At 38.6% G+C, this 25,117-nt stretch overlaps 1 protein-coding gene across 4 annotated transcripts in view; it reads right to left on the bottom strand.

Moving 5' to 3' along the window:
* The window catches only part of LOC134357922 (myosin light chain kinase 3-like), a 207,110-nt gene that overhangs the window by 48,641 nt on the left and 133,352 nt on the right, over nucleotides 1-25,117 (bottom strand). For 3 of the 4 annotated variants that reach the window (XM_063069697.1, XM_063069698.1, XM_063069699.1), the window contains exons 1-4: nucleotides 22,957-23,976; nucleotides 14,849-14,945; nucleotides 14,063-14,756; nucleotides 1,788-2,089 (exon numbers count right to left, since the gene is read on the bottom strand). In XM_063069697.1, the coding sequence (XP_062925767.1) occupies nucleotides 1,788-2,089; nucleotides 14,063-14,756; nucleotides 14,849-14,945; nucleotides 22,957-23,586 (1,723 nt within the window). In that variant the 5' untranslated portion in view covers nucleotides 23,587-23,976. Of the gene's footprint in view, nucleotides 1-1,787; nucleotides 2,090-14,062; nucleotides 14,757-14,848; nucleotides 14,946-22,956; nucleotides 23,977-25,117 lie in introns of those variants that run through there. The other variant, XM_063069700.1, reaches the window with a different exon arrangement.

Here is a 25,117-nt window from a genome sequence, read left to right as displayed (position 1 = left end):
TTTTCTATTTCCTGTTGTAATCTGTGGTTCACCTCCCAGCCACTGTTGGGAGGCCTGTATATAACTGCCATCAATGTCCTTTTATCCCCATTTCGCATCACCTCCCTCATAGTTCTGCCTCCTTCTACTATTGTTCTCCTGCCAATCACCTCCCTGCTTCCCCTCCCCCACCCCATTGTCTTAAAAATTACTGTTTTTTTCAACTACCAGCATTCTTCAAATCCTCCCCAAAGTTCTTCCTTCAGTCCTGACGAAGGGTTTTGACCGGAAATGTCTCGACTAATCTTTTCAACTGATGCTGACTGACCTGCTGAGTTCCTCCAGTGCATTGTGAGTGTTCCTTTTACCCTTGCAGTTTCTTAAGTCAACCCACAAAGATTCAACATATTCCAATCCTATGTCACATCTTTCTACTGATTTAATGCCTTTCTTTACCAGTAGAGCCACACCACCCCCTCTGCCTATCTTCCTGTCCCTCCGATATAATGTGTAACCTTGGATATTCAGCTCCCAACTACAACCATCCTTCAGGCACAATTCAGTGATGTCTACAACATCATACCTGGCAATCTATAATAGTGCAACAAGATCATCCACCTTATTTCTTATACTACATGCACTTCGATACAACACCTTGAGTACCGTGTTTGCTATCCTTACTGATTCTGCATCCAGAATGATTTGATACTCAGCCTGTTGACTGCAACTAAGTCCCATCACCTCCCAGCCCTTCCTGACAGTCTGACTGCATGCTATCTTTACTTTTTTATCATCTGTCCTATCCTGAGTTCCTTCACTCCAGTTCCCACCCCTCTGCCAAATTAGTTCAAATTCTCCCCGACAGCTCTTACAAACCTGCCGCAAGAATATTTGTCCCTCTCGGGTTCAGGTGCAACCCGTCACTTTTGAACAGGTCATACCTCCCCCAGAAGAGATCCCAATGATCCAAGAACCTGAAGCCCTGACCCTTCACCTGCTTCTCAACCACACATTTATCTGCCAAATCATCCTGCTTCCACCCTCATTGGCGCATTTCTACCCTGATGGTGACTTACCTGCCATCCCCTACACTTGTTTGGCTTCAGACGAACTGATGGTAATTAATCATACTCACTGCATATTCTGACTGAATCTGTAGTTATCCAAAAGTAGTAGTGAGTGAATTTAATTATCAGTCATCTAAAATGCAACAACTGCAGGTTGCTAGGCTGGTTACCTTGTCAGGCCTCCCTAGTGCTGCTAATTGCCCATCTCTGTCCACTGTTGTTGAGAAGAGTTAATGGCTGATGCCTCTTTCACCGTGTACTTGAGTATGTGTATTTGGGCATCCACCCAAACTATCCACAGTAAATCAAGGAAAACCCCCATTTCAATCCTTTTCATCTTCCTTCTGTCTCAGCTGCTGGGCTTTTTACTCTTTCTGTCTGTATAATATTGATTTAGTTTAGTCTGTCTGCACTTGAAATATTAGTTATGTAAACCAATATTGTGTGTACTCAAGCCTTTTCATCTCTTTTGAACTTAGAAGTTGCTTCTGTACAGGTAAGGACTTTAGAAGATAACTCCAATTATAATATAAACATACTTTGGATCTGATCCAATACTAGATTGTGGTGCAGAGAGTTGCCCAGGTGAACTAGTCTCAATCTCCTTATCTTCAAAGTCAGAATGGTTTTGCTGCCTAATTTACTTTTCATTGGCTCAGCATTGACACTGCCTTGCATTGACATACATTGTCATGAGCTTTGATCCTCAAACAACAGGATATATATTAGGGCTGTACTTGCCAATCACGATGTGGCCCCTCTCTTCAGTTTTTTGTACCACCAGATTATTTCCTTGCTGTTTGGCAGCGGACGTTGTTGTATCTTGACTTAGGGTAGGCTCTGATGTGCTCTCCTGGCTGCAGACTTTTTTCTCTACTCTGCTCTTTTTGCTGTCATCTTTCACCAGGTCTTCCCTGGTTCCCTTTTTACTGGAAGTGCTCAGATCCTTGTCTTTCTGTTGTTCAATATTATCAGATATTTCTCCTTCAGGTTCTGCTGCTGCTGGTAGCAAAGAACTGGCTTCTCTTTCGTTCTCTCCACATCTATTGAAAGGTAAAGAGTACATTTTAGTATTCAGAAATAAGTCAATTAAAATATATATTCCATGATTTGATAGCATTCCTGCTCTTTACATTAATCCTACATTGTTTTCTCCCCATTATCACATCAACCAACCCTTGCCCTGCACTTTGCCTCCCCCATTCCCAGATTCTATCACTCACATACATAGAACCATAGAACCATAGAAACTACAGCACAGAAACAGGCCCTTTGGCCCTTCTTGGCTGTGCCGAACTATTTTCTGCCTAGTCCCACTGACCTGCACACGGACCATATCCCTCCATACACCTCCCATCCATGTATCTGTCCAATTTATTCTTAAATGTTAAAAAAGAACCCGCATTTACCACCTCGTTTGGCAGCTCAATCCATACTCCCACCACTCTCTGTGTGAAGAAGCCCCCCCTAATGTTCCCTTTAAACTTTTCCCCCCTCACCCTTAACCCATGTCCTCTGGTTTTTTTCTCCCCTTGCCTCAGTGGAAAAAGCCTGCTTGCATTCACTCTATCAATACCCGTCATAATTTTATATACCTCTATCAAATCTCCCCTCATTCTTCTACGCTCCAGGGAATAAAGTCCTAACCTATTCAACCTTTCTCTGTAACTGAGTTTCTCAAGTCCCAGCAACATCCTTGTAAACCTTCTCTGCACTCTTTCAACCTTATTTATATCCTTCCTGTAATTTGGTGACCAAAACTGAACACAATACTCCAGATTCGGCCTCACCAATGCCTTATACAACCTCATCATAACATTCCAGCTCTTATACTCAATACTTCGATTAATAAAGGCCAATGTACCAAAAGCTCTCTTTACGACCCTATCTACCTGTGACGACACTTTTAGGGAATTTTGTATCTGTATTCCCAGATCCCTCTGTTCCACTGCACTCCTCAGTGCCTTACCATTAACCCTATATGTTCTACATTGGTTTGTCCTTCCAACGTGCAATACCTCACACTTGTCAGTATTAAACTCCATCTGCCATTTTTCAGCCCATTTTTCCAGCTGGTCCAAGTCCCTCTGCAGGCTCTAAAAACCTTCCTCACTGTCTACTACACCTCCAATCTTTGTATCATCAGCAAACTTGCTGATCCAATTTACCACATTATCATCCAGATCATTGATATAGATGACAAATAACAATGGACCCAGCACTGATCCCTGTGGCACACCACTAGTCACAGGCCTCCACTCAGAGAAGCAATTCTCTACCACCACTCTCTGGCTTCTTCCATCGAGCCAATGTCTAATCCTATTTACCACCTCTCCATGTATACCTAGCGACTGAATTTTCCTAACTAACCTCCCATGCGGGACCTTGTCAAAGGCCTTACTGAAGTCCATGTAGACAATATCCACTGCCTTCCCTTCATCCACTTTCCTGGTAACCTCCTCGAAAAACTCCAACAGATTGGTCAAACATGACCTACCACGCACAAAGCCATGTTGACTCTCCCTAATAAACCCCTGCCAATCCAAATACTTGTAGATTCTGTCTCTTAGTACTCCCCCCAATAACTTACCTACTACTGACGTTATCCCACCAGGGTTCCATGTAGATGGTGGAGAGAGCTTTGCCTATGATGGACTAGGCTGTGTCCATCACTGTCGGTAGCCTTTTCCGTTCCTGGGCATTGGTATTCCCTGGATGTACCAGAATAACCTGCGATTTCACCCTCAGCAGATTATAAAATGAGCTATCATTCATACATCCTACCTACCTGATGTTATGTTTTGTAAATCCATAAACTAATTGAAAGAAAAGTGCAGGAACCTAGGAATAAATGTGTCTACTTAATTTTACTTCAGTGAGGTGCTCACATATGACGTGGTGGCATAACGACGTATGCCATTCACATACTTTTACATATAACACAAAAATGAACTATGTAAACAACAAAGAATACTTAATCAAACAAGATATATATACAATATTACTCAAATATTACTGAAATATCCACAGCATAGTAAATTTTAAGTTGTCTCATTCAGGCCTAAAGATTTAATCGCTGTGGAGGATTTCTTACTCTTGTGGGATAATGTCTTTCCTGATAAGGTGCGGGGGGGGGGGGTGTCACTTTGCTTGGCAACAGAGACGTGGCTGTGAAACAACTCAGCTTCTGGGGCCTCCTCTGTGGTGGTTGGAGGAGTTGTCTCTTGGGATTGCAGGAAATGGTTCTGACAGCTCTGGATAACTTTCTTCTCTAACAATTTGCTCGGCTTCCTCAAATGAACAACATAGCTTGTTGCTTATTGTATGTCACATTTACGAGTGTCATTCCCATAGGAATTATCATTTCTCCAGTGTACATTCTTAGTTAGATATCTGCAGGCTTCTGTTCAGTATCTTCGAAATGCTGTTCAAACTCATTTTGTGGAATGACTAAAACAGATGAGCCAGTGTCCAATTCCATCTTAATTAATTTACCATTCACTTCTGGTGTAAGCCATATTGCTTGACTTCACATTGTTAATCTCAAAGCTAGCCAGTCCTCTGTCACTCTCATCATCATCAGGTTTTTCATCAACAGTAGGCAGGTTGGTGCTCTTTCTGAAGCTGCAACTTGATTTTTTATCTTTTTCTCTTCCCTGTCCAATCCAATTATTTTTGTATGCCCAACATGACCCCTGTATGTGATCCTACCTTGTTGCATTTTGTGCATTTTTCTTCTTTAAACCTGCATTGGTCAGGATTATGTGAGCCCCTGCCACAATGGTAACACAATTTACTTGGCCAATCTGGTTTCTGTTTAGATGCTGAAATTTTGTTCACGCTCAAGGACTGCAACTCAATTCCCCCTCTAGCTGCTGTTTCCATTGATACGGTGATTTCAACTGCTCTTTTAAATGTGAGTTGTGTTTCAATAAGGAGCTATTTTTGAGTGCTTTGTTGTAAGATTCCATAGATTATCAGTGTCCCATCACTGAACTGATAATGCTTGGACAACTTCTACAGTTCAGCCATGTAAGTGGATTTTGATTCTGCTTATGAAACCTAAAGCATTCTGCAATCAGCAATCATTTTGGTTTAAGTGTCCCTGCATTACATTCACAATATCAGCAAAGCTCATTTTGGCTGGTTTGGTTAGAGCAGTCAAACTTCTAAGTAAACCTGTATGCTCTTTCACCAATTGCACTCAGCAAAACTGGCACTCATTTCACATCAGCTATTCCATTTGCTTCAAAATACTGTTCACTTTGTTCAGTATACATCAGTCAGGTATGTGCTATGCAAACGAATGCATCTGTCTTTCCTATGCAGCCAATCATTTCTGTTTTTTACTTATGATTATTATCACCTAGTATTCACTGTTTATGAGCCTGTGAATTTCTTCTGTTTTCTGCCTTTTTTTAAACTTGACCATCTCTGTCCCCTTCCAAAGAAACATATACAAAGCCCTTAATTTAACTTGGAAGTCTTTCCTTTCAAAGAAAAAAATATGCTGCACTTCTACAGGTAGGCATTTGTCGCAGGTTAAACCTACCTCGTTGCTACCGTTATGAACTGTAGCTCAAAAAATAAATGAAAAGAAAAACACAGGAGCCCAGGAAAACATGCCTACTTAGTCTTTCTTTCAGTAAGGCGCTCACATATGACGTGGTGGCATAATGCATATGCCATTCACATACTTTTACATATAACCCATAACAATGAGGAATGCTTAAGGAAACAATATATTTGCAATATTACTCAAATAATATAAAATACTAAATACACACCTGACTTGCACTTACTGTTTGCCCTTTTCATACACAAAAAATAATTTATCCCACTTCTCCATCTCTCCCTTTCCAAATCCTCTCAAATTTACCTTAATGTTGAATGCATTAAAACATATTTCTGCCAATAAACAAACTGTTGATGATTACTGGGGATTTTGTTTGCTTTCAAAATTTGATTAAATTATGCTATTTAAAAAAAAGAATTCATAGGAGAATGTAGAAAGGAACTTCACTTTCATTTCTTTCCTTTGCTTTTCTCCCATCTTTCCTCATAAGTGTCAGTAATTGAAATGCTCATAAGACAACTTCAATTATGTTATTGTGTAATGTGTAATATTTATAATGCTGCTTAAAAATCTTACTTGGGACAAAATATTTTTATAAATTGGGAAAGATATTTGCTAATAGCATAATTAATTTTAAGCTTACATCAACTTAAGCTTGTGTTTTATTTACAGATGGTTTCTTCACTACCATATAAATTATTTCCATATCTAAATATTATCTATGTATTTCTAATCTTCTATTTCCATTAAAATATTTTTGGGAAATGGGAGAGTGGCCCACTGAAAAATAAATATGTGTATTTGACTGGAGACGTTGTAGCAGGATTCCTATTACCAATTCTAGAGTAGAACATACTGTACTTTATCCCAATGGGGATGAGGTTTGTCACCATGTAATGGTTATCTATTGCTTTACAGGTAAGGGAATTAGGATAACTATTCTTGATTAATCTGAAAATACTCAGTGTACTGGGAGGTACAATCAATATTAGGATTTGTGGCTATGGTAGCAGTTCTGGGTGAGCTCATGGTTGAAGAGACGGAGGGTTACAGAGATCACAGAAGGGGAGCAGCGAGAGAGAGTATCACTGGGAGTGGGTTATATAACTGAGAGCATAGAATATAGCTATTACAAAACAGAGAGATTAGGAAGTGAAGGTGATCAAGGAGGACTTCAAAGGTTAAAGTTCAAAGACCATCTATTATCAAAGTATTTATACTATGGAAAACCTTGAGATTCATCTTCTTACAGGCTGCCACAAAAGAAGGAAACCCAACAGTCCCCATTAAACAAAAGACTGTCAAACACCCAAAGTGCTTCACCTTAAACTGGAATCGAAGAGAATGAGTGCAGGTGCATAAAGAATAGTAGATAAGGTGAGGAGTGTGGGCCCCTGATAATGGCTATGCTGGAGACCTGATGAGTGAGAACTTACTATAATATTGAGTGAATTTCCTGGTTGGACGGTCTGATTAGGAAACCCAGAAATAAAAGCTGCCCTTTTCAGACCAGAAGACATAAGAGAAGAAAAAGGCCATTCAGCCCATCATGTCTGACTTTAAACATACCAATTTATTTGGGTTAAAGTTCCTCTCTAAATCACTGGCTACAATATATTCTAGAAAATTAAAAGTAGAAAGATTGGCAACAGTGATAAAAGATACTGGTTCATTTATGGAAAGGGATGCTGTGTTGAGGATTCAATTATATGAGCAAAGTCAAGAAAAAGATGACAGTGTTTGGTTTAGACAAGGAGATCTCAAGCAATAGTGGAGAAAATTTGGAGATGCACTCTGAAATAAGTGGCATCCTAATACAGACTAGTGGAATGGCAAAAAGGAGGAATTATTCATGTCGTTAGGCAAGAAATCATTCTTAAATAGTTTGATTCCAAGACAAACAGGAAAAGAAAAGAGTAATCCATTTGTTATTAGAGAATAAATGTCACAGGCAGAGAATGTTTCAATGGAAGAATGTTTAGGAAATAATGATCACAATGTCAATTGATTTAGAGTGGCGTAGAATAAATCAGACAATCAAATGGTGAAATATTCAACTTAAGGAGAACTAACCCCAGTGATCTGTGAAGAAGTTGGTGAATTATAACTAAAGATTGGCTGGTAAAAGAGTAACGTTAGGTACAATATTGAGTAAAATCAAGGCAGATTCCACAAGAGGGAAAGCAGGAACATCCAAAGCTATAATTCCCCAGTTTGAGGATAAAAGTGTTAGAATAGAGTCATGGAAAAACACCACACAGAAACAGGCCCTTTGGTCCATCTAGTCCATGCAAACCATTTAAATTGCCTGAATGTTATTGCAAAAAAATACAAAAAAATGACAAATTTGGAATGCAGTGTAGAACCAAACTGAATAAAGAAGAACTGATGGGGAATGAATTGAGAATATGTGAAAATACTTTAGCAAATGGCATTAGAGAGACACCAATTCATGGTGAATAAGTAGTCAAAGATAGATGGGATAGATCAAGAAGCAAAAAGGAATGGCTGAGATATGCAATAAACATTTTACATGCCTTCCTAAACTAGGCGAATGCTGATAGTGGATATGATAAAAATAGATTGAGAAAGTGGTTAAAAGAACAGCCAAGCTGAAAATAGAAAAGATGCCTGGTGTGCATAGGCTGATTTTTTGCTGCTGAGGGAAGTGGGGAAGTAAGGGTAGATTTGGTAGAAGCTTAGTCAAAGACAAGTTTAATGAATGTATTAGAGGTAGACAGCCAGGAGGAAAATTCAAAAGTTAGGTCTTTGGCAGCTGAAGACACAGCTACCAAGAGTGAAGCAATTAAACGTGGAAAAAAAAATAGAAGACTAGAAGTGTAGAAGGATAAATTTTGAGGAGATCTCATAAGTCAAAAGGAAGGATTATGGAGGATTTTGAAATTAAGGCATTGCTTAACTGAGGGGCAACAGTGGTTAACAGGAATAAGTATCTTGTTCATTGTGTGACTTGAGATTACAAGAAGGTCGATTAGATTCATGCCGCAAATGCTGTATAAGTGCACTTTCAAAGGAAACTTGATAAAGTACCACATAACCAGCATTAGCTAAATAGAAAGAATATGATTAAAGAGTCAGCAGGAGCATCAATATAAGACTAGTTATGAGGGGGAGTTTTTTTTAATCAGCATGGAAAGGAGTAGGAGCATTTTGCTTTATGATGTATTAATGACCTGAACTTGTGATATGTTTATTGCAGTTTTTAAAAGACAACTGAGGAAGTTACATGATTCAAAGTAGTAAACCATGGGCAAGATCATTACAGGTTCAGAGGATATAGACAGTCTGAACAAAAGTGTAAAAGTATGGCAGATGACAGAACAGAGAAGTCATATAGACTATAAGTTGCAATTTTAAAGGGAACAGAAATTCTAGCACCTGAAATTTCATCTCTAAACCATATACCTCGGATGTTCTTTCATCATCATTGAGTCAAAATTCTGACAGCTTATCGAACAGCTCTCTTCAGAAAACAAATTGCAGTAGTTTAAGAATTTTCCTGACCACTTCTTTCTCAAGAACAAATAGCAATGGGGAATAAATGCACAATGCCCCATCCTGAAAACAGACATAATTTACCAAAAAAGTCGAAGGCAGTTTTGTAAGCACTGCTAGGAATTCATGAGAAAATACGTTTAAATAAAATGAGCAGCCTTTTAAAAATTTCCAATGAACATACAGAAATAACAGAAGTTACTCTAAACATGATCTAAAATGCTACCACAGCTTTTGTTATGGGCTTAGCTGAACTTTTTTAAAGATTAAGTTTTTAAAAAGTGGTCAAAGTTGAGAATTATTAGTACCTTTTATAATTTGTTTTATTGGAAAATCCTGAACAATCACTTCTATTGCTGATGTGTGCGTCTTTAAGAAGACAATGGCTTGAGTTTGAAGTGAGGTATAGCTAACTATATACAACTACCAAGGCTTTCATTATGATTGATATCCAGGCTAACAATTAATGGAGCATACAGGAACCACTATTTACAAGGCCTCTTCCGCTTCTACAATTGTGCATCAATGGAAAATTACTGAAGACTACTAGTGAAACACATCTGAGAGTAATGAACACAAGCTATACTTCGCTACATTTGAATTTAAAAAAAAATTAAAACAGGGAAGCAGTTTTATTTTTTCTTGAGCTTAAGTGCTGAAAAAAGAAATGACAAGATTTAAGAGGATGTTTATTAAGAATAATTGATAAAACTTGCTGACTAGAGTCAACAGCTCTTATAGGAACTACCAGTGCTCTATCGTTTAAACTTCAGTAATCCTTGGACTTCTGCATGTGTTTTACTGAATGAGAAAGTTTGAGCACTGCTGTGTGAGAGATGGTGCTACACCTACCACTTGATGTTGGAGGGGTTCTGTGTCTGCATCTGCAGATTCAGAATTAAAAAGAAAGGCGAGTCTTTTTAATATTTCATTTCATTTTAATGTTTGTGATTTCAGTGGATTCCGATTAATTAGAATACATTGTGACCAGTTTATTTTGGGCCAATGAGCCAAAATTTCACGGAACTAGTTTAAAAAAGACAAGCTACCATTTAACTGAGTAACTCAATATGTTTTTAAATGAAATGCAGAACAAATTAGAACACTACCAATACTACTACAGTGTAAAACTAGAAAACTGTGCATTAGTTCCTAATAGTTATTGACAGAGAAATTCATCCGGAGTATGCTGTTGTGTTCTTTTGATTGACTGTAAATGAACAAAATCAATGCCAACACCTAGTGCATATAATGGACAGCTTTCACTGCCTTCCTGCATGAAGTACTGTCAAAAATCACTGCTTTTAATTCAGCGTCGGTTGGCCCAAATGAACAACGTAACACAAGCATACGCAACTGACATTATTTTAAAACTATCTGCTCTAAGTATGGTGCAGTGTCTAACAGCCACACAAGTGCACACTAGTTACACTATGCTAATTAGAGACTGTTGCATCCTCCAAATCATCATTTTCATTGTAACATTCAAGATGTTTGTTGATACCTTCAAATTCTTTGTAGTCATGAAATTGAAGTAGTGAAATAATTTTATTTTCACTCCCAGCTGTTTCTCGCACCTCCTGAATGCTTGAAACCCCAGTGAGTCAAACAGTTCTTATTGCTTATTTTTTATTGTCTTATTGCTTATTTCTTGCCAACTATCAGTGACAAGGATCACTGCTCTTTGAACACAAACACATGCAACTGAAGCTATTTAAAAATTGTTCCCTCTAAGCACAGTGTAGTGTCTAATGACCACACAAGTGCACACAACTGACGCTAATTAGAAACTTTTAGGCAACAGTCTGCTGTCCCAATTAAGTGGAATAGTACTCAAATAAATCAAGGAAATCCTGTCTACTTTTCTCTATTAGCTTTTGTTCTTTAAGAGTTGTTCCAAATCAGTGGCTGCCCCTATTAACCGATGGTCCAATTAACCAGAATCCATGGTATTTCCAAATGTTTCCAAATCAAAGGCATTTATGTGTTATATTCACTTTAACCGTTATACAGAGGTCCCTCACTCATAGCCTTGCTGGCTGTCAAACTATTTCAAGGCTTCCTAAGCATGATGCACAGTATCTTCTACCTGAGACACCCCATCCTCCCGCACATCTCAGGCCTTGTCACTCAACTCCAGCGTGCAGGCAGTCAGGGATATTGGCTCACCACACCACCACACCAAACCAAGGTATGGGCAGGGTTGTGGGCACAGTGGGTGACAATTCCAGGTAGTGGTGTGTGGTTTATCATGATCTGGCCTGAAGTGTTAAATATTTCAGAAAACATGTAGCTAGGGTAGTTAATTGTTAGGTTGAGTTGTTCTCCAATCTTGGCAACGTACATGCAAATGTTTTGTCACCATACGAGGAGACACCATCAGTGCGCTGTTAGTTGTGGTGTGTCCTCCAAATACTTGGGCTTTGTAACCTTATCAGTCAGAGCTGATTGGTCGTCATTTTGGAAACTCAATCGTGATGTGAAGAGGAAACCTCATTGCTGATTGGTTGTGTTGTGAACTTTGTGCATTGCGGTCTGCGATTTCGCCCACATTGTTCACGTTCATGTAGTGATACGTTGAAATTTTGCACTTTTAAACTTGTTTGTTTTGTTATGTTCTACAATACGTCCCCTAACTGCATTTCCTTTTGTGTAAAATAGGAAAATTGTTAAAATTAAAATACAATGCATTACACAAGCAAAGAAACACTATCTGATCTTAACTGCTATTTTTCAGCTACTTTTACTCATTATCCTCATGCTGTCAGAGAGATTTCCTTTCTTCTGTCCATTCCTCCAATCCTTCTGAGCTACTGAAATCTGTTTTATTCTCTCTTTCCCTGTTCTGATTAAAGATCCCTAATCTGAAATATTAACTTTATTTCTTTCCACAGATGCTGTCTGACCTCCTGAGTGTTTCCAGTACTTTCCATTTTAATTTGAGAAAATGGTTACTATGGTGGCAAATTCCAAAAGGTCATCAAAGTTGAACATAATTCCTTAAACTAAAGACACACTATATTGAGGTATCAACAGTCTAGCGATTAGGAGAGTGCTTGCTTTAAAAAATAATATTTTTGATTTTTTTCCTGAGTTTAATATTTGTTGCCCTCTCCCTCCTTGAGAATGTATGCTTAGCAATATCTGCTCATAGTCCTTTCTGTCCATCTGAGATTTAGCTATTAAGTATTGTAAGGGAACAAAATATATTTGTTTCTGTCTGCTGTGCATTCAGAAAATATTCTCTCGTTTCTGGCTCTGTGGAGATTTAGGACCTGCACGCAGACACCCAGATCTTCCCTGTGATGATAGAAGTAGGTGCCCTTGGATCCATTTACGACTTCTGACTCTTTTGCTGAAACATCAAACCATTTATTTACTTAGCTGCAGTAAGTTAGAGACACAAATGTATTTGTCTCCATCTGCTGTGGATTCAGAAAATATCAATTTTCAGGAAAAAAAAGTCACAAGCTACAGTACTTGCTGCTGAGTAATATTCATAAAATATTGCTCCTATTTTGTTTAAATGGCATTAAACACTACTTTGGTGTTCTCATATTCCAACTCATCCCTTTTGCAACAGAGTGATTATCATCTCTGTTGGAGAGCTGCCATTTTAATTTCCTTTCATGAATCTATTCTTTTAACACAATTAGGTATCTTTGTTTTCACTGTGTTCCAGAGTGCGCAATGAAATAAAATTCCTGACCTCAGAAGAATTTTTTAAACTTTTCACATTGGATGTGTTTGCTGTCTGCAAGTTCAGCACTGATTATCTGAATCTTAGTTGTACTTGTGAAGGCAGCAGTGAATTTCCTTGAACTGCAGCCCTCTGCATGGTGAAGGTTCATTGCATTGAAATTTATCCCTAGTAGGCGCAGTAAGCTGACTCTATCAGTAGTAGTCCATAAACTGAATCTTAATAGCCTGGGTATGAATTTCTGTGCAATTGTAACTGAGGCACTTGCTGGGTGTTCAAAGTTCAATGTATTATATGAGTACGTACATGGCACCACATACAACCCTGTGATTCTTTTTCTATGGGCATACGTAGCAGATCTATATAAAAGTAACTCTAAACAAGATCAATGGACAACAAACTGCGCCAAGCAAATATAAGTAAATCGCAATAAGTAACAAATATGAAATAACAAAATAAAGAGGTCTTAAAGTGTGACCATTGGTTGTGGGAACACCAGAAGTAAAATGAGTGTAGTTATCCCCTTTTGTTCAAAAGCCTGATGGCTCAGGGATAGTAACTGTTCTTGAACCTGGTGGTGTGAGTCCTGAGACACTTGTACCTTCTACCTGATGGCAGCAGCAACTAGAGAGCGTGGCCTGGGAGGTGCGGATCTTTCATGATGGATGCTGCTTTTCTAAGGCAACTTTTCATGTAGATGTGCTCAACTGTGGGGAGGGGCCAAATCTACTAGCTATTGTAGGCTTTCCTGCTCAACGGCATTGGCGTTCCCAAACCAGGCCATAATGCAGCCAGTGTTGTCAATGGGCATACAATAGTCACTGGCATTGGCACTCACCAACTTGATATGAAACTCTGATGTTGCAGTCACAGAGTAATTCACTATGAAAGAGGACCAAAGACCCAACTCATCCACACCGACCATGGTGGTCAATAAAATTGTTCCATTCGCCTGTGTTTGGCTTATGTCATTTTAAATCCCTCTGAAATCTTATTTCTCATGTTAGAAATATTGATGGCTCTAAATTGAGGAATAAGTTGTCTAGGTTCTGATTTGTAAACAACATGATTTCTCTTTACAGAGGAGGAAGATATTGCGAATGTCTTCACCATAGATAATTTGAAAAGTAATAACTGGAAGTGAGATGTCATAGGTGTTGTAAAGTATTCGCTAGGAAATTTGCCTTGTAGAATACACAAACCAACAAAAAGACACACTTTTACCTGTGAAGTAGAACTGGTTGCTGATCAATGCCCGATTCTTCTGCGCAACTTTTTTCTTTGGATTCCTTAGTGATTGTCATAGCTGAGTCAGTGCTTTCAAATCCTGTGTCCTTTTCTGCATCATTTGTTTCTTCAGCTTTTAAATGTGTTTTTCCTGTTTCCTCATTCTCCTTCTCTATTAGATAGTCCTCTCCTCCTGTGGGCACTGCTTCTTTCATTAACTCTTTTACATGATATTCATTACTATCCTTCTCTGCTTGTATTTTTCCCTGTATTTCAACATTTTTTATTTTCTCATGCATTTCATTGTTCCTTTCTGTCCTGCCATCATTTTGCCTGTCGCTACTCGACTGGTTCAATATAGTGTCAGAGGTTTCTACAACCTTTAATTCAAATTGTTCTTCTGCAACAGGATCTTCACATTTGGTTTCATCACTGGCGTAAATGTCCAAAGTGGCATCAGGAAACTCTGGAGTAACGGCTGTGGGAATGCCCTCTGCCAGCCTACTAGACTGGAGTTCAAAGTCTCCAGCATCTTCCTTCGATGTGTTTCCTTTTAATTTAGTTACATTGTTCTGTTCTGCCAGATCTTTCACCTCATGCTGAGCTTCAAAGGAGCTGTGAGCATTTTCTTTATTTAAGTTCTGGACTTTTGAATCACCAAAAGTATGGAGACTCTTCTGAAGTTTCTCTACTGTGAAAACAAAGAAGAAAAAATAATAAGGCATTATTCCTTGTATGAATTTTTGTATGCAATGTGCATAATCTGTTGTCATTTTCGAATACCTGTGAATTCTGGGCATTTGTTTTTCGGAGATGACTTTACTTCTTTAGCATTTATAGCTTGCTTTCCTTTCACCTCATTGGCTCTGTGATCCTTCACCTGAATAACAATAAAAGAGAATTAAGTTTCCCTCCAGCTGAACATGCAGAGGAAACCTTGTCCTTCTGTGCATGACTTGCAGGATTCGCAAATTTTCTCTTTGCTTGGGAATACAGCGCCTTGGAAAAGTATTCAGCCCCCAGCCCTTTGTTCGCATAAGTGAGTATTACAACCAGGAATTTTGATTAATTTAACTGAGGATTTTTATTTGTGAATCACATGCTCCTTTTTCAAAATAGAGTCCAAAAACAAGGAAAATTGTTAAGCATGAAAAACTAAAAATTTAAAAAATTGAGAAGTCAGCAGTTCAAAAGTATTCATCTCCCTTTGCTCAGTCTTTAGATGAACCATCTCTCGCAGCTATTACAGACAGTAGTCTCTTTGAATAAGTCTCTATTAGCTTTGCACAATGTAATGGAGCAGACATTCCTCCTTGCAAAATTGCTCAAGCTATGCCAGGTTAGTTGGCGAGTGGCAGTGGGCAGCAATCTTGAGGTCATGCCAGGGATGTTCAATTGGGTTAAGGTCAGGGCTCTGACTGGGCCACTGAGGACAACAATTTTCTTCATTTGAAGCTATTCCATTGTTGCTCTGGCAGTGTGCTTTGGGTCATTGTCTTGCTGAAAGACAAAACTTCCTCCCCAGTTTCACCTTACTGACAGAGGCTAGCAGGATCTTATCCAGGATCTCTCTGTATTTAGCAGCATTTATCTTCCCATCAATCCTGACCAGATTTCTAGGCTCTGCTGTTGAAGATCATCCCCATACCATAATGCTACCTTCACCATACTTTACAGTAGGGATAGTGTTACCTGGCTGATGTGCAGTATTAGATTTACGCTACACTTACTGCTTAGAGTTGAGGCCAATATATTCTACTTTAGTCTCATCCGACCACAAGACCTTCTTCCACATCTTTACAGTATATTCTAAGTGACGCTTTGTAAAGTTTTTACGGACAAGGATATGCTTTTTTTAGACAGGGCTTCTTGCTTGCTACTCTTCTATATCTACCCTTTTTGTGCAAGGTCTTAGAGATTGTAGAGCCATGAACTCCATTTGCAACCACTGACCTCTGCAGCTCACTCAGAGTAACTGTTGACTTCATAGTAGTCTCTCTTACAAGTGTCATTCTTCTACAGTAACTACATATAGCGGGGCAGCCTGACCTAGGCTGTGGTTTCATATTTCTTTTCCCACTTTTTCATGATGGACTGTACTGAGGTCCAAGGTACGTTCAGTCCCTTTGAAATGGTCTTCTACCCTTCCCCAGATTTGTGCTTATCTATTATTTTTCCCTGACTTGTCCTGATGCTCTTCTGTCTTCATTTTGGTTTTGTTTGTTGAAAATCTGCCATACTGCTGGACCGTACAGAGAGAGGGGATATTTAACCTTATGAATTCATTAAAAACTGGTGATTATCCAATTTTCGACATCAAAAAATTGGGTGAGTTGGTAAGGCAATGTACAGTATTACTCCGAAGAAAGTTAAATAACTAATTTCAAAGGGGATGAATACTGTTTTAGCCTCATAAATTAGGTTTTTAATTTTTAGTAAATTGTTGACAGGTTTTGAATTTTTCTTTTGATTTGACATGATGCACAATGTTTTGTAGATTTTCTCAAAATCCTACTTCAATATATTTTAAGTATAGATAAATGAGACAGTAAAATATGAAAATGGTTGTGCAGACTGAATACTTTTTCAAAGCACTGTACTAATCCATTTAGTTAGTAAAGATAAACCTAGGTAGGTAGAATAGAAAATTATCTCCATTTCAAATGAGCCCATCCTTCAGATCGCATACTGTTGTACTCCTGGCTCAGGCAATGGTCTCCACAACTTTAATTCTCTGTCCCACTCCCATTCTGGCCACTTGACATTATTCCAGTTTGATCCAGTGGAAGTTTGAGCAAAAACACCTCATCTTCTTTCTGTGCATTTGGCAGCCTGTGGGTCTCAATATCAAATTCAGGTAATACAGCATTATAATTGGTCCATTCTGTTGTCAGGTTATCCATCATAACATTAAGTTTTCTTTCGCTCTCTCCCTGACCTGCATTTCATAGCTTTTGCATGTCCATTTGATTGTGTACTATGTTCTATCCCTTTAATTTCCCTCATTAATCTACTAATCAAATGACTCCATGAACACTGAAATTACCTAATCAACCCAGGCCTCACTTCAGAAGCATTTCCATAGTCTTATCGACCTAATCCTCATCCTGACTGAAAATTAAAATGAGGTTGTTTTCTCAGCTTTCCAGTTCTGATAATCTTCAACCTGAAATATTGACTCTATTTTTCTTCTGAAAGGTGCTGCCCAACTGTCTGAATGTTTCTAGCATGTTCTTTTTTCAGTTCTAGCATTTTTGTTGTGCAAGCTTCGATAGACCCTACCCCTTCCCTGAACAATACATTCAACTCCAAAATGACCCTTGGTTGAAGTATTTCAATTTTGTTTTAAAATGGTAAATGTTGAGAAAATATTTGAGGATATGTTTAAGATTTTAATAGTTTTCTTGGCTATTTATTGATTCCAGAACCATTTCTAAACATTCAGGCTGTCTGATAGCTTTAACATTTGGGTCTTAGTTATTGTTAATCCCTTATGGGACGTGCCAATTATTTACTGGGAATGCCCAAAACAAAGTCCAAACTGACAATACTGCTTCTGACTATTCCTTGACACTGTTTTTTTTCCCAAGTACTGTACAGAAACAGTTCCAGATCTGGAGAGCGCCTTTAATGTCCTAGACCTATTGATGAAATCTTGTTGATGTAGCAATGAGATCCGATTTAGAAAAGACATTTTAGATTTAGACTTAGAAAATACAAGCCAAAAAAATTGGTTAAATGAACACAATCACACATTTTTTCAAGCTGCTTTGGACAAGACTGAGTTGTGTCCTCACGTTTTCCATATCAAGGGGCCAAAGGTTGAAAGGTGCACTGCAGACAACAATTTGCTTTGCATTATTTTATTGAGGACTTACAATGTTTGAATTATTATCTTTTTAATTTTGGAAGTATTTCTGAGATTTTTTTTTGCTTTCTATATATACAATCAGTGACCACTATTTAGGGACTCCCTAAAGAGGCCACGGAGTGTATATTCAAGGTCTTCTGCTGCAGGAACCCATATACTTCAACATGTTGTGCATTCAGAGATGCTCTTCTGCACACCACTGTTGTAACATGTGCTTATTTGAGTTTCTGTCACCTTCCTGTCAGCTTGAACCGGTTTGACAATTCTCCTCTGACCTCTCTCATTAACAATACATTTTCATCCACAGAACTGTCACTAATTAGATGTTTAATATTTTTCACACCATTCTCTGTAAAGGCTAGAGACTGTTGTGCATGAAGATCCCAAGAGATCAGTAGTTTCTGAGATACTCAAACCACCCCATCTGGCACCAAAAATTATAAGTCAAAGTCACTTAGATCACATTTCTTCCACATTCCAATGTTTGATCAGAACAACAAATGGACCTTTAATGCTTTGATGTATGCATTAATATTATTGTAAGTTACAAGAACGTTTTTGACACACATATATAAAGATAGGGTGCTAAGACTTTTACACAGTACTGTAGAAATTTTATGTATTGCACTGTACTGCTGCTGCAAAAAAAACAAATGTCATGACATACATGATATGGGTCTCTACTGTGGACTGAGAGTGGGAAGGGGGCACGGTGAGGAGAATCATGGTTGGAAATAGTGGAAGGGAGAGGGGAGACAGTGGGAAGCACCAGACAGACATTCTGTAAAGAATTGTTTGGAATCAAGCGACCTTGCTCAATGTCTCAGAGCTGGGTGTGTCTGTACGTGCACCCTTCCTCCCCACACCTGGCATTTCTTCTCTGCCACCAGTCCCACACCTCTCCTGCAGCGTTCCTCCCTTGCCATTCCCAACATCCTTTACTCCCAGCAGATTTACAAACTCGCTCTCTGCTCCACATTCACAAATACAGCACTGTGCAAAAGTCTTAGGTACTCTAGCTATATATACAGTATGTGCCTAAGACTATTGCACAGTACTGTATATTGAGTTGCTGTCACGTGTTTGGCTGATTAGATACTTCCATTAAAGTGCAGGTGTATTGGTGTACTTAATAGTGGCTACTGAGTGTATATTGTATATAAAATCTCCAACATGCTCATGTCTAAGGGCAAGATCTAATCAGGTCTAGACAGATCTTGATGACTAAAGTACGCAGGAATTCATAAAGTAAAAATCATTGGCAAAGCATTTAGACATAACCTGAAGAAATTTTGTTTCCATTTCTAAGGTTGTCACAATCTGGAACATCCTGATGAATGTGTTGTAAAAGCTAATTCCACTGATGATTTAAAATGGAAATTGAATTTCCAATTAAATGGAAGCTGAAGAAGAGGAGCTGCCATGGATACAGACCATAACTTCAGGTGGAACTTCACGCAAAGTTTTCTCTCACACATTTAAATGTTTGCTCTGTACAGTTCTGAAATATTTGGGGTTTTATGTTTTCTAAGTCAATTAGATTTCCAAATATATATTGTGTAGCTCTGCTCTATATTTAAAAGAGACACAATGGGAATGATGGACTGAAAAGGCTGCTTCTGTATTGTAAGTATGCAATAGTGCAGGATACCGATTCTAATCCTGGCTAACAACTGTTGTTTAGAAACAGGTGTCACTTTGTAAAATTTGCACAGATGTAGCCTATCTGTGAATCAAGAATCAGACACCTCTAAAATATTTGATCATACTATTTTCCTACAAGACATGATATCAAGGTCAGATTTTAAAACTACACCAGTTAATATCTCTAGTGTTAGTGTTTTAACTGTACAACTTAAATATGTAGCATATTTACACTCTTACTCTAATTCTACAGACATATTGAAATATAGACTCAGCATGACTTGATTTCTGAATATGAGGCTAGTTTCTTCTCAGTTTGTTCATTATCTGCTGTGTCATATGACATGGGCAATCATGGTCTTTCCATGACCATGATTGTTCTTGGCAAATTTTTCTACAGAAGTGGTTTGCCATTGCCTTCTTCTGGGTCAGTGTCTTTACAAGATGGGTGACTCCAGCCATTATCAATACTGTTCAGAGATTGCCTGCCTGGGGTCAATGGTTGCATAACCAAGACGTGATATAGATCAGTTGATCATATGACCATCCATTACCTCCTCCCATGGCTTCATGTGACCCTGACTGGGACATGGACATGGGAGGCACTTGTATTCAATTCACAGATTCCCTTTAATTGTTCGTCAATACACCGAGAGCTGAAACAGATTGAAGCTATTATCTGGTTCAGGACTATCCTTTATTTTAAATGGATTTAATTTTAAACAACAACCACTGTTACTGAAATTAAAAACAAATGTCCTCACGTGTGCTTGGGAAAGAAAGCTCTAAATCTATCATTATTTCCAGGAGCATCTATTAACCCACTGCTCAGTTTGAGTTGGAGTAAAATAGTTACAATATAATGAAGCACAATTCTTCTTATATTTTTTCCTTACCAATTTTCATTTATACTCCATTGTACCATCAACTGCACATTACTGACAAGAGTGTGGCAGTAACCCGTTTCAAGAGATTTCCACTTTCTGTGCAGTCTAATAATTTAGTCTAATTCAGTGAGTTAACCAACCAACTATCTGACATTTCATTCAATGCTGTCATCTGTCTTCACCTCTTTTTTTGGGTATATTCACTGATACTTCTGAAGATACGTCTTCTGGCATCTTATTGGGCTTAGTCAAGAAAGCAGTTTGAAAAAAGAGTCACCTGGCCCACCTGAAGAGAATTAAAAGTTAATAAGGAGAAAATAAGTGTTGCACCAGTTGCACCTTGCTCATCCCTACTCTACACCATCTTATAGGAAATGGAGTACTTTAGAAATGTAGTCAATAATGTAATTTAGGGAATACAACTAACCACTTCTGCACAGCAAGCGCCAAGCGTCACATTAGTAATGTGATCGCATCAAGTATATATTATCAGAAATGGTGATAGAGAATAAATATCTGCCAGTACTCTGAGATAAATCCTTTTCACTTTTAAATTAGTGGCATGACATCTTTTACATCTACCTGAGCGAGGAGACACCTCATCTAAGATATCTTCAAGTCAATTCTGAAGTCAAATGTACTCTTTCTTTTATCTTTTGTCTTACCTGTTTCTTCCCCTTTTCCTTTCCATGCTATAGATGCCGACATTTTACAAGGAACCTCGAGAGCATCCTGACTCGCTGTGTCACTACCTGATACAGGAACTGTACTACCCTCGATCACAGGGCACTGCAGAGAGTGGTGGGGATAGCCCAGCGCATCTATGGATGTGAACTTTCCTCTGTTCAGGACAGTTACAGCAGCAGGTGCATAAAAAGGCCCGGGAGGATCATCAGGGACTCCAGCCACCCCAACCACAAACTGTTTCAGCTGTTTCCACCTGGCAAACGGTACCGCAGCATTCAGGCCAAGATCAACAGGCTATGGGACAGCTTCATTCAGCAGCCCATAAGATTTATCAATACGCATTGATCTGATTGCATATCGGATTGTACATTGTATCTGACTGTGCGTACATGTATACAAACAATTATGTATACAACTTTAGTGTTTGGGCAATATTTACCCTCCTTAATGCTTGTACATAGCAATGGAGACACAACATAAGTATTTTTACTCCCTCATGTATGTAAGAAATAAAGATGGATGCAAGAAATAAAATTCTAATTCTAGAACAGATCCATAGCTACCCACTGCCTGGTGCTGCCTCTTAAGTGACCAGCTATCATGACAGGACCCTGGGGAGTGTTGTAGACCAGAGAAACTAAGGTGCATAAATACCTAGTTCCCTGAAAGTGGCAACAGAGGAAGATAAGGTAGTGAAGAAGAAGTATGTTTGCCGTCTTGTGATGGGACACTGACATTGGGACCATGTCACACCTTTACAAGACATAAATGAGACTGCTCCTGAAAATTGTGTGCAGGTCTGTTCACCATACTACAGGAAGGATGTGACTAGGCTAGAGAGGGTGCAGAAAAGATTCAGGAGGATGTTGCTGGGACTGGAGGGTGTGAGTTATGAGGACAAAATGGATAAGCCTGGGTTTTTTGCAAAGGAGGAGTGACCATACAGAGGTTTATAAAATCATGAGGATACAGACAAGTTGGAAGGCCACAATATTTTCCCAGTATATGGGCACCTATGACCAGAGGGTACAACTGTAAGGTGAGAGAGAAATGATTTAAATGGGACAGGAGGAGCAAGTTTTTCTTATGGAGGAGAGTGGGTATATGGAACAAGCTGCCAAAGGAAGTGGTAGAAGCAGGTATAATTCAATGTTTAAGACAAATTTGGAGCGTTCGTGGATAGGAAAGCTTTATAAGGATATGGAGCAAGTACAGGTAAATGGGAGTAGATCAGGAAAGTACCTTGGTTGGCATGGAGAAGCTGGGCTGAAGTGCTATCTAACCTTATAACACACAATGTTGGAAACCTAGATGAGAGGAAGTAACTGGTTTTTAGTCCGTGGGAAATATCAAATTATAGTCCAAACTCAATCTTATCCAACATCTACACACACTTAACGTCTTGCAGCAGTGACTTGTTGATGATCAGTAGTCCAGCCTGACTTACTCACCCAACCCAAAATGCTGAGATCCAAGTATAAACCCTCCAGTCTTCACCCAACTGATTATCTAAGCCTATACAAATCCCATGAGATCTTCAAAGCAGTATGTTTCAGTTACATTCTCTCTTTACTAATGAAATATTGGATAAAAATTGTTCACATCATTAGGAATCTCATCAGAAAAATACATTAAAATAAAAAGAAATACAAGGCACCATTACAAACATTTTCCATTGGTTCCTGGCTATGTCCTCCTGCTCCCCGAAATACAGTAAACTTAAAGTGCAAAGAAGATAATTTGAATTGCTTCCTTACATTATATCATTCAGTTAATATTACTGAGCACTTCAAAATATTTACCTTTACTTTTTTCCTTCTTAGCACTACTTTTTCTGAGGTAATTCTCTTCTTAGAAATCTTCTGCCCATCACTGCCCACAGTACTTCGTTGCTTTGAAGTTACTTGGCCTTTGAGAATAAATTCTGCTATTCTTGAATTTTTAAATGTCTCTCCTAAATAGTTAATAACTTGCTGCATTCCAAAAAGAACATTTTCAATTCCATCAATTTTTGTATTTTGTTCCTTTGAATTCTGATTCAGTGTTGACAGCAAGTCAGAAATTTCCCCAGAAGTGCTTGCAGTTTTATTTTCTTCTCCTTGACAGATGGTGCTTTGTTTCTTTCTTTCTTTGTCAGCCTTCAACATTTCAATGTCTTTTCCAATCCTTACTACATCTTGAGATATGCCATTCAGCTTCTGAACAACATTTTCTTGCACACCTAGTATTTTATCAACAGTTTGACTTAAAGACTCCAGTTTAATATCCATTGCGCTGAAACTATCCACAGATATGGTTCGACTGCTCTCTGAACATTTTCTGAAGGATCCCATTATCACTGGTGGTCCTTGGCTCTGAATGGGGTTAGAGTCAAACACCTTGGCCAGAGAATGTACCAAAGTTTTGGAGTTCTTCCTAGGTGGTGTATTCATTTTGGAATTTGATACAGTTAGAAGATTGAGGTCTTTGCAGCAAGCAATAAATTGACAAGCACAATCAAAATAGCTTACCTTAGAATTCAATTGTCCAAATCAGTTTTTACCATTAAAGTACGAAACACCACAGAGATTTTGTTTCGGTTTCAAATGAATAATCTGAGATGTTCAGCAGCATCTGCAAAGTTAGTCTGTTCTTGGAAGTAAGGTTTTAATAACTGCATTGGAGGCTTTCAAAAAAGTTTCAAATAACTCAGATCCTGCAAATGAGTCCAGCAGGATGTCCAACAAATATAGCTTCATCTACAAGCGTAGTGACGGGTGATTCTATCAGTTCACTTAACTTCCTTTGTTCCTTTTATGTATTCTAAAGACAAACAATGACTACATTTAGCTGAAGCAAACTGACATTGAAATTTTCCTACCCACTCCAAATGTCTGTTACCTTGTGACGCTCGCACTGAAATGTAGAAGGCTATTTGGGCACCCATGGCATTCAGCAACACATTTCTTGCGTGACATTTGATATGCTTTAAAGTGCAAGGGCATTTTCATTTCAGTTTTCCTAAGCAAGAATGTGGCTGTGTTATGTGCAAGGTAGTTACTGGTTCTTTTATGTAAAAAGTAAGTCAGTAAGTAATTTTCTCTAAGTTCAAGCATTGTTGATAAATCATGTTAACTAATAGAATTGAATGTAATCCTAATAAACATGCCCAGTTTTAAAACTCTAAATACTCCGGAGTTTATTCCTAGTAGGAAAATGTAATGTAAACTTTCCTTCCAGGCATTTGACATAAACACTTGGGAAAGATTTGGGCAGTAAATGCAAGTTGCTCTCTAGAGATGACCAAATTCATCCTGATCTGGTAGGCCAGAAGGAGACAGAAAAAATGGCAATATCAATTTTCCCCACTCTTCCAGATTTATTTAATTTTATTTAATCAGAATCACTTAACACTTCCTCCATGCTTACTCAGACACCCTATCCCTTCCTTACTGGCTATTTAAAGACAATTTTTCTTCCCCCTGTTTATTCACACACTCATGCATTTCACCCCTTTTTATCCAGATGCTCTTTCCATGCCCCCATCCAATGGCTCTTCTTCCTCTCCCCATTCTGAAGGCACACTGCCTTCTCCATTTATTCAGCAACCCCTCCCCAACACCCCTCTCCTTTTATTCAGCCAAAAAATCCATGCCAGCTCCAAGAGGAGTAATACCATCAGCAGATTGTCCCTTACTTCCACATGGTCCCGCAACTTATTTTCGCTTACATGCCCATTAACTTCACTTTGATTCTTCTTTGTCATCAACCTACATCAAAGGGTAATTCACCGTTGGTAAATAACATTTCCCTGGGAGGTTGGAGACAACTGCAGCCTGCAGAGAAACCCATACAGTCACAAGCAGGATGTGCAAACTCCATAGGGCAGGACTTCCCAACCTGGGGTTCACAGAACCCCTCCTTAATGATATTGGTCCATGGCATTAAAAGAGCTTGGGAACCCCTGCCACAGAGAGAGGACCT

This window comes from Mobula hypostoma, chromosome 17 (genome assembly GCF_963921235.1).
Source record: "Mobula hypostoma chromosome 17, sMobHyp1.1, whole genome shotgun sequence".
Classification (NCBI taxonomy): Eukaryota; Metazoa; Chordata; class Chondrichthyes; order Myliobatiformes; family Myliobatidae; genus Mobula; species Mobula hypostoma.
Note: the sequence above shows the minus strand (reverse complement) of the source record. Positions and strands in the feature narration are given on the sequence as shown.